Source organism: Rhineura floridana, chromosome 1, assembly GCF_030035675.1.
Source record: "Rhineura floridana isolate rRhiFlo1 chromosome 1, rRhiFlo1.hap2, whole genome shotgun sequence".
NCBI classification, from domain to species: domain Eukaryota; kingdom Metazoa; phylum Chordata; class Lepidosauria; order Squamata; family Rhineuridae; genus Rhineura; species Rhineura floridana.
In genome coordinates, this window is record NC_084480.1 from 23,458,112 (window position 1) to 23,473,262 (window position 15,151).

General features: G+C 43.4%; 1 protein-coding gene and 1 long non-coding RNA gene across 9 annotated transcripts in view; one reads left to right on the forward strand and one right to left on the reverse strand.

Moving 5' to 3' along the window:
- PDZD2 (PDZ domain containing 2) overlaps positions 1-15,151 on the reverse strand; it is a 355,202-nt gene that overhangs the window by 14,584 nt on the left and 325,467 nt on the right. For all 8 annotated transcript variants that reach the window (XM_061615769.1, XM_061615750.1, XM_061615759.1 and 5 more), the window contains 2 exons: positions 7,721-7,822; positions 1,986-2,250 (listed from right to left, as the gene is read on the reverse strand). In XM_061615769.1, the coding sequence (XP_061471753.1) occupies positions 1,986-2,250; positions 7,721-7,822 (367 nt within the window). The remainder of the gene's footprint in view (positions 1-1,985; positions 2,251-7,720; positions 7,823-15,151) is intronic.
- LOC133379831 (uncharacterized) lies at positions 617-8,609 on the forward strand. Its single transcript, XR_009761282.1, has 3 exons — positions 617-1,018; positions 2,010-2,289; positions 7,742-8,609. It is a non-coding gene; the product is annotated as an uncharacterized LOC133379831 (long non-coding RNA).

The following is a 15,151-nucleotide window of genomic DNA, read 5'->3' on the forward strand; positions in this document are numbered from 1 at the left end:
GTAAAGGGACAGATTCCTCTACATATTTAGAAATCTGTGCTAGGGAGGCTGTAACTACTGATGCCCATGTTCTTTCGATTGTCAGTTCATCCTGAGTAGATGGAAGCTCCATGGATTTCATTCCATTCAATAGTGGCGTTAGCTGACTCTCCATATTCTGCTGTGTAGTCACATATTCCTTAATCTCCTGCTCTGTAATAGATACAGTAATTGGTGTCGAGTTCTTGCTGTACTCCAGTCCTTGAATTATATTCCAGGATTGTTGAGTCATGTCCTTTAAAGGGGTTAGATCTCTTTCTTGTGATGATTCCAATAATGGCATAGAGCTACATGTGCTAATGTTCTGATTCGAGTTCAGGATAGCATTCGTCTCTTGATCAGAATCTTCTTCTGGGCAGAATAAAAAGTTTTTAAGTTCACCCTCCTTTAGAAGCTCGAAGGCTATACTATCTCTCGGTAGACTATTTCCCCTCGTTAATGAAGGGAGTGCTCTCTCCACTGTTCTATTCTCCTTTAAATCTCTGCCAATTAGTTTGTTCATAGACAGGTGAGTTATTTTATCATAGTCTGCTTGTTTGTAAAATTCTGTTATTTTCTGTTGCTTTTCTTTCTTAGAATTTTTTATCTTTCTCGATAGATCAATAGTCGTTATCGGAGTAATACCTTGTTCTTTGTATGATTGCCTTGTTAATACCATTTTGTTTTAATCTTGCTTTAATTGGATTTGGCGTCTTATCTTGATTCTCATAGTCTTCGCTCTTCACTCTGTCTTTTACTATTAGCAATCTCAACGTCCTGGTTAAAAGCCAGTATGTCAAAAGTTGGGAAGCTATAAATTGTATATATAGCAATCCTCCTTTGAGGACTCCTTTGAGGAGCCGCCGTGAATTACAGTCAGCTTTTAATTGCTTCCGTCTATGTCCAAAGCCTCGTAAATCAAAGTTTAAAACTAACATGAGCTCTGAAGCTTAAAGGGAGTTTTGAATAATAGAAATCTGAGAACTGCAAATCTTCAAAGGTAAATATAAATATAATTACGGAGCTTCGTTAATGTGCATCTCGCCTCGTGGCCATCTTGTCCAACCTTCCATATGGGTTTGACTAGGCCTGGAACACCTAAGCATCAACCTGACTATGCAGACTTCTTAAAATGCTGTTTGGGTTCCAAAGAGTCCAAATTTTAAATGTTAACGTTTTAATGTATTGTTTTTTATCTTGTACGTCGCCCAGAGTGGCTGGACAACCAGCCAGATGGGCGACTAACAAATTTAATAAATAAATAAATTAATTAAAACCCACATTTATTTTCTCTTGCTCCATCCAAGTTCATAAACGCACAGACAGTTATGAGCCATAAGGGGCCTCCAACACACATATCCCACTGGTTTTTCTTTGGGGTGAATTCATTTCAGCTGCTGTTGAACCCGTGTTGGCTCCAGGATGGTTTTGGAGGGCCACTGGGCAGAAACCCTTCATGTCCCCTTCCTCACTGCCATTATCACCAGCTGCTGTTCTTCCTCTTCATTACTACTACCTGCTTGCTTGCCAGCTGGAGAGCCAATGAGCCAGCAGGCAGCAGCAACTACTGCTACTAGCCATGATAGCTATGTTCTACCTCCACTGTTGGAGGCAGCATGTTTCTGAATACCAGCTGTTGGAAACCGCAAGAGGGGAGAGTGCTGTTGCACTCAGGTCCTGCTTGTGAGCTTCCCAGGGGCATCTGGTTGGCCACTGTGAGAACAGGATGCTGGACTAGATGGGCCACTGGCCTGACCCAGCAGGCTATTCTTATGCTCCTCACCACCACCACTGTTGTCTGGGCCAGAGTGAGAGATGGGTGAGCACAGGCAAGCAGTTTGCAGTGGTAAAGCGAAGCAAATTCAGGTGACCGTTGTCTCAGGGACCCCTATCAGGACACGGGCCCTTTACAGATGCCTGACCATGCCAACCCTTGATGCCAGCCCGGTGCTGAACCAACAGCATACCTGTTCTTCTTCCCATTGTTGCAGCTACTAAGGTTTGCCTGCCAGGCGTTGACACTGCAGAGCCAGAAGAAGGAAACTTTTCTCTGTCTCTCTCCTTCTTGATGACAACAATGGCGTATTTGTGGAGCCTTGCCTGGTGAAGAGCATTGAGCACATCTCCATGGACTGAACCCGCAAGAAAGACACCGTTGATGGAAAGAATGAGGTCCCCTCGGTGGATGATTCCTTCTTGGGATGCCACTCCTTTTGAAAACACCCGATGGACCTTTAAGAAGATAACGTTGTGAGGAAGGTTGTTAACCAGGTAAAGAATGGTTAGTTGTTTAAAACAGCACCTAACTGATTGATAAAAGGAGTTAAATGTAAATAAAACTGCACATTACCAGAATTTCAGTACAGGTGCCTTTCATAGTTATTTGAGGAAGCATGGAGTTTAATCAACAGAATCACTCATTAGAAAGAAACGCCAATCTATCATTTTCTTTTTCATCTCCTGCTAAATATAATACACCAAACCTAAACTTGCTAAACAAGTATGCACTTCATTTATTTATAAACCATTTGTATACTGCAATTTCATAAAAAATATCAAAGAGATTTACAACAATTACATTACAATACAAACCACACAAAAATTAAAACAGTTCACCAGCAGGATTGTTATGAAAAATTCTCAGCCCCGCTAATTAAAAATCCCTCCAATGAATAGCTAAATGTGTAGCTAATAATCTATTTATTAAAGGCTGGCAGCCCAAGTTATTACATATAATTTATAGTACAAATATATGCAGCCATCTTTGGAACAAACAATACTGCTTTTCAAAACTTTATAGCATAAAAAGAATGTATGGACTGCAGTGGTGAATCTAACTAAAGTCTAGCCTACCATTGCACCCCCAATGGCAGCAAGCAGGATGCCCCTGGAAAGCTCACAAGCATGTCATAATAGAGATAACGAGACCCCCTTTAAGATATATTGTTTTGGAACATGGAGATTCCATTCACAGACTTCTGTCAGAAGCAGGGAGCAGATTATTGTTAATTATCATTCTCTATTGCCATTGATGGTGTTAGGATTTAAAGTTATTGATTATTCAGAAGCTCAAAAGGGCTTGCAGCTTCACAAAATACCAACAACTCCCAACTCCATAACTGAGAGGTCCAGCAAACACACTAACTGGTCCAACACAGAGATAGCCAAAGACTGACGGAAGCATTTTATTAATTAGCAAGAAAAATGGACAAAACACCTCCTCACACCCTTCTCACGCAGCCAGAGCTCAGACACTCACAAGATTAAAGCAGAGAAGTAGACATTTTACATGACCCAGATGGGACCTCTCATCAGGATTCTGAAGAGAAGACCCTTATTGTTTCCTCTGTACCTAATTAAACACCCTTTCCAGTTGCCCTTGCCAAAAAAACACTGTAGCATCATCAGTGAGGTAAACTTCTAGCTATCTTATTGGTCGAGCACCAATACACGTCTCACTTATGACACCAGTTCCCTGTCCTCATGTGGAGTTTTGCATATGTTCAGGAGTGATCTTACTTCCCTGTTCCTGTGGTCAGTATGTGACCTTACCTCTCTGTCCTTAGGTCCTCACGTGTTGACTCATCTCCATCTAACCACCCTGATAATAGGTGTCTAATGCAACCTTTCCCTACACCTGGATCCTCAGATGTTATTGGACTACAACTCCCATCAGCCCCAGCCAGCATGACAACAGTCAGGAATGAAGAGAACTGTAGTCCAGCAACATCTGAGGACCCAAAGGCTGGGAAAGGCTGGTCTAATGAAATCATGTCTGAGTGCGACTCTTAGTAATGTCTACATATGTACTCTGTATTTCTGTTCTGGAAGTTTTTCTTATTTTATTTATTTATTTAAAACATTTCTATGCCGCTCTATCTTCCTGGAAAGCTCAGAGCGGCGAACAACTCTATAATAAAGAACATAGACAAAAATACCTTATAAAAACAAGACATACAACCATAAATACAAACTTATAAGATAAGGTTAAAATAGTAAAACTATATACAGTAAAATAAACAACATCATTACTCCATAGTCTCTCATGGTCAAGAGATTTCCTATCCCTCAGTCCAAATTAAATGCGAGACGGAAAAGGAACGTCTTGACCTGGCGACGGAATCCCGGAAGCGAGGAGGCCGACCGGACCTCTATTGGCAAGGAATTCCAGAGTCTAGGGGCGATAACAGAGAATGCCCTGTCTCTGGTTCCTGAAAGATGAACTTGTGTGGTTGAAGGTATCCTGAGGAATGAATTATCGGAGGACCTGAGAGAACGGGGGGGTTCATAAGAAGACAACCGATCGGACAGATAGACAGGGCCCAGGCCGTGAAGGGCTTTAAAGGCCAACACCAGCACCTTGAATTGAGTCCGGAAGCAAATCGGCAACCAGTGAAGCTGTTGCAACAGGGGGGTTGTATGGGCACAAATGTCAGCCCGTGTCAGCATTCTTACTGCTGCACGTTGAACCAATTTAAGCTTCCGAACTGTCTTCAAAGGCAGCCCCACGTAGAGTGCGTTGCAGTAGTCAAGCCGGGATGTAACTAAGGCATGAGTTACCTTCGTCAGATCAGACATCTCTAAAAACGGGCGCAGCTGGCGAACCAGTCTTAACTGGGCAAAGGCGCTCCTGGACACAGCAGAAACCTGAGCTTCCAGGTTCAAAGCCGAGTCCAGAAGCACACCCAGGCTGCGGACTTGGGTCTTCAGGGGGAGTGTAACCCCATCTAACACAGGTACATTCCACGTTTCTAGTTTAGCCCTACGACTGACGAAGAGCATTTCTGTCTTGTCTGGATTTAATTTCAACTTGTTCACCTTCATCCAATCCATCACTGAGGACAGGCACTGGTTCAGGGGTCGAACGGCTTCCTTGGCATCAGGGGGAAAGGAGAAATAAAGCTAGGTGTCATCTGCATATTGATGGTAACAAACTCCAAACCTCCGGATGACCTCACCCAGCAGCTTCATATAGATGTTAAATAACAAAGGAGACAAAATAGAGCCCTGTGGAACCACGCAGGTCAAAGGCCAGGGGGCTGAGCAGGAGTCTCCAAGTATTACCTTCTGGGTTCGACCCTCCAGGAAGGAGCAGAGCCAACATAAAACAGTACCCTGAATCCCCATTCTGGATAGGTGATCCAGAAGGATACCATGGTCGATGGTATCAAAGGCCGCCGAGAGATCCAGGAGAACCAACAGGGACACACTCCCCCTGTCTAATTCCCTTCGAAGGTCATCCACCAAGGCGACCAAAGCCGTTTCGGTCCCATGGCCAGGTCTGAAACCACATTGGAATGGATCAAGATAATCCGTTTCCACTAGGAACCGTTGAAGTTGACTAGTCACCACCCACTCCACTATTTTACTTAAGAAAGGTAAGTTGGATACTGGTCGATAATTACCCAAACATAATGGGTCTAAGGAGGGTTTTTTCAGTAATGGTCTCACAAACGCCTCTTTCAGACATCCCGGCAGGGAGCCTTGTTGAAGAGAGGCATTGACTACTCCACAGACCCATTCAGCCAGACCCCCTCTGGCTTGTTTAATGATCCAGGAGGGACAAGGATCAAGTGGACAGGTGGTAGGTCTCATTCCTCCAAGGAGGCTGTCTATATCTCCAGGTTGAGCAAGTTGAAAGGAATCCATCTTAATTGGACAGACAGAGGCCAAAGGTACATCCTTAGAGACTGCATTAAAATTGGCTTCTTACATCATTGAAGTTTTGGTTCTCCATTTTCACTTTACATTTGTGTTCTTGTCCTGTTGTTTCAACTCATGTACCAGAAGGTACCTGCGATGTCAGCTATTAATGCTGGCTTTGGTACCTTTTCATCATCTGCCCTTTCAGCCGTATCTCTGTGACCATGACACCACTTCCCCTTTCCTTCTCTTTCACTGTTTCGGTTCTCTTAATTCAGTACAGTAAAAGCCACTAAGCAGCATTTACAACATTCAGACACATATACATCTCTGCCAAAATATAAAACCCTTAATCCCCAAATTTTCTTAATCCCCAAAATCCTAACAATGGATTAACTCCATTTATACTATGAAATACCACCATTTATACTATAAGTAGGGATCTGTTTCAGTTCTCTCAGTTTCTCATTCTTCCAATGTTAAATGTAGTTCTCTACATTTCTACAGCAATCTGCAATTTTTTTAAAAAAGAATCCTAATGAAAATTCTCCACCATTTTAGTGCGAATTTCTCCAAATAAACACATTTTTATAGGCAGTTTTGATGAAGGTACACATTTTTGCAAGCCATTTCATCATTTCATGCCTTTTTGCATGTTATTTTCACTCATGTATTCATTTTTATGCATATTTCCCCCTAATATATGCATTTTTGTGAATGTTGTTTAGTTGGCGAACTTCACCCCAAAATTCTAATAAATGCGAATTTTGAAGGATGGCTGTGTTTCGGTTCTCATATTGTTTCAGAAATTGCAAATTTGATAAATTCTGCTTGAAATGCAAACTGAATCGAAATTCTCACCCATCCCGATCTATGAGCCATCACAACATCCTATGGGGATCTATCCACACACTTACTTTATAGATTATTATGCCCTTATGCTGTTGATGCTTTGTAGTATGATCAGTTTCTCCACTGAAACAGAAGCCTAGTTTGGGAGCTAAGAACCTAAAGACAGCCCTGCCAAAGGCCCATCTAGTCCAGCACTCTGTTCTCACAGTAGCCAACCAGATGCCCCAACGGGAAACCAGCAAACAGAAACCAGGCAGTTCGTAAACATGCAATTCCTATTGCACGAGAAGGCAGTGAGACTATTGTGCTCAGTGGTTCAGCCCCCTCCACTGCATTCTTGCTGGCACTGCCCCGCCACCTATGCCTTGGGGGGGGGGAGAACGTCTGAAGCAGCGAGGAATCCGCCGTATGCATAGGGGCTCCCCTGGCGATTCAGAACCCTGCAGTCAAGGGTTCTAAATGAAGCTACGTGTCTACAGCAGCACCTCTGCTGTTTCAGATCTCCCTTCTGCATGGATGATGGGGGGCAGCAAGGATGCATCGGAGGAGACAGAGCCCCACACTCACTCTTTCGCAGTTGGAATCATGTGATTAATTAATGCCTAAACAGGACTACAGAGGAGGAAAAGAAAGTTTTGTGTTTGGTTTTAAAGTGCTTTTAAAAGCCCTCGCAGAGGGCATGGTGCCTGGGGAGAGGGCATGGCCTGGGAGAGTCCCATAGCCCAGACAAAGTGGCTTGGAAGTCCACCTTTGGCCCTCCCAGTCTAGGGTCCTCCTGCTGCAAGCAATCTAACCATCTTGAAAACATCCTGGAAGATGTTAGTTATTGAATGAATTTATTTCTCAGGCATCTCACGGCACGCTGGCTTGGCCCAGCATAGAGTTTGGGAATCACTGGAATCAAAAGGGCATTTGATTGACGTTCGCTGGGACTTGGATATAGCCAATGCCAGGGACCCTAATCCTCAAGACGTGCAATTGAGGCTACCCCTGACGTTCTGATTTGGCAGTGTTGCACATCAGGGTTTATTTGGCGCCCGGGCCCATTTCCCTCACTGATCGCATTAGCAGATGGTATTCAAAATGATGCAAGGAGTTGTTCACAACAGGGCTTTATGGCTGGGGACTGACTTGATAAATGAGCGCTTGATCTAATTTCCAGCTGGCTTTGCAACCCACTTATGAGAAAGATGTAGTCACCACTTACGATGATTGATTTTTGTTCCAGGTCTACTCCTCCAGCAACGCTAAATCCCAGGCCAGATCCCTCCTCTTTATTCAAGACTACAAAGTACACATCTTCTTTGCTCTGACAAAAAAGACAAAAGAAGAAATATTCAAAGGTTAAAAACCCAGAAGAAATAGTAGCAAAACTCGCAAAATGTCCTGAAGACGAGAAGAGACCCATGTTTAAGGGAATGCTTCTTGGATATGTTTCCCCCCCCCAAATTAGACTGTAAAATCTTTATTAAAGATAGCTATAATTTCACCATATTAAAATAGTATTAAAATATTAATATCAAAATAGTTCTGGAAAGACTGGGAAAGACACTTTGAGTTCATTTATGATACATGTAAAGCACAAAAGCCCAGCTAAATCAGGCTTCAGTAGTTTGATCTATGCCTTCTCATGGTTTAACCCTAGAAAAAATTTAATGCCATGGCCCAGTCATGAGTTAAATTAATAATAAAGTGAAATGTGCAAAGGGGTCTTCTACTGACTACTAAAGGTGGAGCTGGAGAGTAGTTCCACCTGAAACTGGGCAGATCACACAATTAATCACACCGTTAACCCATGTTTTAATACCTCTCTGTGGCTGCTTGGAAATCCAAAGAAGCAGAGAGTTGGGAAATGGATGGGCAGGACAGTCAGGATGGCTGGAAAGGACAGGTGAGCAGTATATATGTGCAACCAGTTACCTTCAGCATCTCCAGATTAGACTACTATAACACACTGTACATGGGGCTGCCTCTGAACACTGTCTGGAAACGTCAGCTACAGCAAAATACAGCTGTATGACTTCTTGTTAGGATTAGATATCACCAATTCCTAAATATCTGCACTGGTTACCAGTCCATTTCTGAGCACAATTTAAAGCAATGGGGCTTACCTTTAAAGACCTCTATGACTTAGGATCAGCATGCCTTAAGAAGAGCCCCACGTCCACGCTAGCCTGCCTGTGTCCTGAGACGATCATTGGAGGCCCTTCTCCAGGTACTGCCACCACAAGAGGCAAGGTGAATGGTGACTGGGGAGAGGGCCTTCTCAGTGGTGGCACCTCGTTTACGGAAGTCTCTCCCCAGCGAGGCTTCCCTGGCACCTACTCTAGACCTTTTAATTCTCCTAGTCTTTTAACTGTTCATACTGTGGTGATATTTTACCATTGCCAGTTTTATTTGCTGTCTTAATTTTAAAAAAATCATTACAAATTCACTGCTGCATTCTATTTTAGTGGTTGCATGACTCTTAGGTTGTATCCAATGGTGGCTTTGCCTAAGCCTGGGAGCAGGGAACCATTGGCACACATGACCATTTGGACCAGCCCAATAGCCTTTCCTGGCCCCACCCCTCATTGGCAGCAATCCACATGGGACTGCAAAAGTGCCATCCTTGGAAACCTTGTGGAGTGGTACCTAAAGGGGGAGGTGGACAGAGTACTGAAAGCACTGGAAAAGGCTGGGAATGCCTGAACTCCTCTGATGCTTGCAGAGCTCCACCCACCTTCCCCCCCACAGCTACTGTGTGGAGTGGAAGCTTCCAAAGGCTTCCCTCACCTCTCCTGCTAGGGAAGCTGGCTCTGTTAAGAGCTGCCGCCTCTGAGCCAGTGGTAGCTGGTGGCTCCATGTTGGTGGGGCAGTGGAATCCATGCCGGGCTTCAGTGCTTCAGCATTTTGGACAGCTCCTTGAAAGTTTGAACTAAAACCCAAAGTGGATTCCACTGCCCCACTGACCAGCCCCCACAGCCTAGGGTCTGTGGAGCACCTTGAAGCAGCAGTTCCCAAAGCAGCAGCTCCCAATTTTCAGTGGTCCCTCCTACCCGATTTAGTCCCCCACTCCCCAAAGCTGCTCTTTAGGGTTGCAGGGCCTTTTGGAACAACATGAGATATGGTGCAGAAGTTAAAGGGTGAGAATCATAGAAGCACTTCCCGCCAAGGCAAAGCCACCAGTGGATACAACCCACTGCATCTTTTGGGGATTTAAAAACATTGTTGTGATCCTTTTATAGCATGTTTTTATGGAAGGGTGGCATAAAAATGGATTAAATAAATAAATATAGTTTGGAGATGCCTCCAGCTGTGACTTTGGACTCAGAATAAAAACATTTTTTAAAGAGTCTGCTAGCTTGACACTTAAAAGTAGTTGTGTTAGGGGTAAGGCAGGGCTGGACTGGGCATCAGAGAGCAATCAAGCGAGCAAAGGCACACAGGGAGGCATGGTGGTGGTGGTAGGGATACAGACAATCACTGGGTAGGCACAGAGGAGGAGCCAAGAAGCTTTCCTAGGGGCAACCCATTGCTCAGTCGGAAAATGAGCGGCAGGTCCTGAGGTGTATATAGGCGTATATAAGACTTTTTCTTCCCTAGGGTGAAGGCCAAGATGACATCCACACTCGTTCCATGTACAGAAGCTGACTGGAGGCCACATGGCACACACCGCACTATCCTCCAACATATCACCATTGCAGCCCAGTGGCTGCTCAAACAAAATGCTGCAATGCAGCATGCATCACATTAGCAGAGCAATGCATGGGCATACCCGATGCCTGCTGGAGTGTGCGCTCTGGGCTGCCTCTCTGGCTGCTTCCTCATTCAGGGGCTTTTGCCAATGGCATTGTCTGTGATGCATTGGGAGAAGGTGACCAGGCAAGACAGACAGACAGCCCTGGCAAGAAAACATCACTGCTACCAGGGCACCAGATCAGGAGGGATAGGAACAGCTTTGAAGGGTTTTTTTGGGGGGGGGGGCTTAGAAGAAATCACTCTGGTGCTGCCACCACCTCCTTACATCTAGCACCCCAGGTGGCTTTCTCAATCTGGCTAGAAGAGTATTGCTCAGAGATTTCTCTGCCCAGAGGAGGGTATGCAGCTCCTCTGGCGAGTGACTGGAGAAGCCTGGTGGTACAGTGAGAAAGAAGCCAATAACGGATTTGTGAGAGGTCTCTGTTTGAGTCTGCAGCACATGGCAGGACAGCCAGGTCCCAGCAAGTGCATTAGTCCAGAGCTTTAGATGAACTGATTGGATGAGAATCTTCCTGCTGCAGACGAAGTGCCCGTGCTATGGATTGCACAATGTTTTCCAGCTCTTGTGCCGCTCTGGACTTAAGAGCAGATGTGAGAAAGTATGCAGACACGGACCATGCTCCAAGAAGCATTCAGTTTCATAAATATTTGAGTTTTTGGATTTTACAAACCAGCATGAATAAATAATCTCTCTAAAGATTTCATGTGAAAATACTTAAAAGGGCATTTGATGACTTTTGGCAGGGAACAAAAGCCAGTCTTAGTATTTCTGCAAAACTCGCCAAACCCACCTGGCTCAACCAAACTCTTCGGACTAACAAGCTTTAACCAGGTACCAGAATAGAATAAGGAAATTCTGGGAGGTCTCCTTCTCCCAGGATTCCTCTTGTGTGGATTTACAGCTCTTGGGAAGGCAAGGGAGACAGCAATTGTGGTTGCTTTCAAAAGCGTGTGTACTCAATTGAAAAAACAAAGTTTGTGCAACCATTATTGAGGTATTGGAGTCAACAGCAGGGAGAGTTCTCTCCAGCTATTACATGATAGTCTTGTGAAATTTTACCTCTGCAAGTTACCAGGCCCTGAAAATCACTAATAGTCCAGTGATTTTCATGATGTGGTAACTTGAGGTCAGCCCAACCATTAGGCAGAGCGAGGCAAGCACTCCCCAGGCAGGTCGTTTTAGATATCATGAAATGGCAGCAAATTTGTTAGTTATTTAATTTCTTATTATTGTATGTCTATTACCAGGGAGGAGAAGAGTGCTTGTGAGGTTTTATGCCTCAGATTCCAAAATATCTTGGCTGGTCTTGGGTGGTGGTATGCACCTCTGGTGGTAGTGGCAGCCAAATGTCTTAGGTCAGCCCTCAGCCTAGCGTACCTGAATTATGGGGGAAATTCAATTGAGCTTGCATTTAAAGCTGGATCTATCAAATTCACCCTTTCTGAAACAATATGAGAACTGAAACAGAGCCAGAAATTTGCACTTATCTGAATTTTGCAATGTAGTTCTCCAATCAAATGTTTACAAAAATGCATAAATTAGGAGAAAGCGTGGATAAAAATGATTATATTAGTTATAGTGACTTACCAAAATGCATGTTAGGAGAAATTGCTTGCAATAATGTGTACATTAGTCAAAACTGCATTAAAATATGTTTATTAGTACAAATTTGCAATAGCGTGCTGAGAAATTTTGATGAGGATTTTTTTAAAGAAAATTGCTAATTGCTACAGAATGTTCAACTGAATTTAAGGTTCTAAAAATGAGAAAGCAAGGGAACCAAAACTGACAGATTCTTCCATCCCTGCTTACAGGCTTGAACCTGCAACCTCCTGCTATTCACTCAAAATCTTCCCTCCCTCCTGCTCTTCTTTAAAACATATTCAGCATCGGGATTCCATTGCATACATTCCTATGTAAAGTGTAGCTAGCCTGTGATTCCCCTCTCTAAGTGAATTCTTTTGTTAAAAAAAAAATCCATGTGAACCAGATGGTTGGTTAAGCATGAAATACTTACAGCCCAACAACAGTTACTGAAGAAAGCATTTCCCAAGTGTAGTAGTGCATATAATGTGGACATTGATGGATCCCCCATATGGATTTCTACAGCAGCCCATTTAATTATGGGATCATTATATATTTCACATTTAAGAGGAGGAAAGAGTACCCTCAAGAATTAAAAAAAAGCCCTTCAAATAAACCCAAGGAATTTATAGTATTTTAAATCCACAAAATTTTAGACTAGTCACAGAGTTGTTAGTGGCACAAACGATCCATAAGAATGAAACATTTGAGGAAATTATCAAAAGTCCTTCTCTTTCCAAGTTGACTCCTCCTTTGCTCATGCGAATTTAGCAAAAACTGTACCACCCATGCATGGGGGGGCACTCGGGGCAACACACCAAATTTTCCAGAACTACAAAAAAAATCGTAAGGAGAAAAAACCCACAAGGGGGGAGGGAATCCAAAAAGCAACCCAATAGGGCACAGAATATTGACACGGAGAGAAAAAATCCTTGCAAACTGGAGGGAATGGGTAACAGAACAGAGTTGAATGTGTGTGTATGAGTGAGTGAAAACTGGGTGTGAGGTGGAATGGAATGGAGTGGTTGAAACTCAGGTACAGGAGAACTCCACACTGCAACATTTTATTGTAAGATCTCATGTGTTTCTTCTATTTGTGAAGTTCAGGGGTAAGTGCTGCACCTTATTTTGTCCTACAAACCTTGGGAAGTGTGGCTAAAATAGGACCCCCCAATCAAAAGAAGGCGGTGTTTGTTTCATTTTTGTGTTTAATAATAAATGTATTATGATAAAATATTTATAAATTATTATTGTTTATTAGTAGTAGTAGTAGTAGTAGTAGTAGTAGTAGTAGTGCAAGACAAATGATGAAAAAATAGGGGAATATCAACAGGCTTGTGGGAACTCCAAAGTTTATAGAAGGTCAAAAATATTTAGAGGGAAAACCCTAGAAGAGGGAGGGAAGAGAGATTTCTTTCTTAGGACTGGGTATTGAGCATGCTCAGTGAGTACAGAATATTAACTGACTGTTCAGAACAAAAGCTGGAAAGCCGGGGTGGTGGTGAAACGAAATGGAGAATCCTGAGATGAATTACTAATAGGATGGCTGGAGGAAATACTAAGAGGAGCATTCCACACTGATGTTTTCTTGGAGGTCCCAACTGTATAACTGTAAATTCAGAAGGATGTCTGGGAGTGAGACTGGGACAGGTAGGTAATGACAACCGGGACTGTGGATGAGGGCAAATTTCTTCTCGAACATCCCAGAGCACAGAACATGGAATAATGGGCTCAAGTCACAGGAAGCCAGATCTGAGCTGAACATCAGAAAAAACTTCCTGTTAGAGCAGTACGAGAAGGGAGCCAATTACCTATGGAGGTGGTGGGCTCTCCAACAGTAGAGACATTCAAGAGATAGCTGGAAAGCCATCTGTTGGGTATGCTGTAAGCTGGATTTCTGCACTGAGCAGGGGGTTGGACTCAATGGCCTTAAAGGCCTCCTCCAACTCCACTGTTCTATGATTCTATGATTCCCAAGTGCTGCCCCTTCCCCCGGACTTTGAGCTCTGCCTTACACTTAGTATTTTTTAAAAAAATCTCTAGGTTTCAGTCTCAGAGAGAGATCTAAGTTGCCTACCTGAGTCCTGAGGAAGGACATCAGCTTCTAAGTTAGTCTGTCCCTCCCCCACTACAAGGCAGTGGTCCCCTCCCCTAGAATGTTTGTTTTTATTTGCGGTTTCAATTGTGGTTTCAAGTCACCCAGCCTCCTCAGGTCAGGCCAAAGCCCAACTGGCAAGCTATGCATGGTAGCCAGTCTTCATATTTTCATGTCTGTCTCCAGTATTTGTGTCCAGCCATTTAAGAAAAAAACAAAAACCAGAATCCCCCAGGATCCTTTAACCCAGCAGTCAGCTGAGAGAGCTGTACCAGTTTCCAGGTGAGGTTAGACATTGGGGAGTCTGATTAGGAGACCAGCTGTACCTCCTTCTTGGGGGAGATCAGCAGCCGCCACAATGGCCAAACCTGAGCAGCTAGCTTTACAAAATTCTGAAGCCCCCCAATCCTGCCTTAAGAAGGGTTTTGCCTGGCTTCAGAATGTTTTTGATGTTCCCAGCATTTCTGTGCGAGATCCATTCTGCACATCAGCCCGAAGGATCAGAAACTGCACTATACTTTCTGACCTTGCATTTCTGGATTGAGTGATTTTTGCAATGGTAACAAAAAATACTGGTTTTCTGTTTGCTGGAAATCCCTGAAATAAATGTACAATTTAGTTAAATATATTGGAGTTTTGCTTAGTCTTTTGGAAAACCTTTCCTCAAAACCCCCATGTATTTCTGCCATTTGGGCTTAAGTTACATTATATAGTTACATTATATAGATTTCAGAAGTAGTATGGGAAGTCCAATGCTAATTTATGAGGAAAAAAAGGAGGGGCGGGAAGAAGAGATAACCCATCAGTTCCCATGTATGCCTGGTTTGTTTCTCCATATTATTATCATGTTGGGTTTAAAGAACTGCATGCCAGTGCAACTCTAACTGCACTATAAAAAGGTATTTACACATGACTAGTTGCATCAGAATATGAATTATGGAAGATGTGTACTAAAATGTGCATTCCACTGAAAGCATGTCATTCATGTTGATGGCATCTACAGTTGAATGTTCATTCTAATGCAGATTTGGATGCACATCCAGTTTGTGCCCATGGTTCCTGATCCAGCAAACGACACATGTACCAAAGCATGCATTATCAATGTGCAAATCTCTTGAACTGGATAAGGGCATTAGTAAATGTTGACAATTGCCTTTGGACTGAGGTGCCACAATTAAAACTGGCAAACTTAGTCTGAAGTTTTTCTAGCAAAGGGA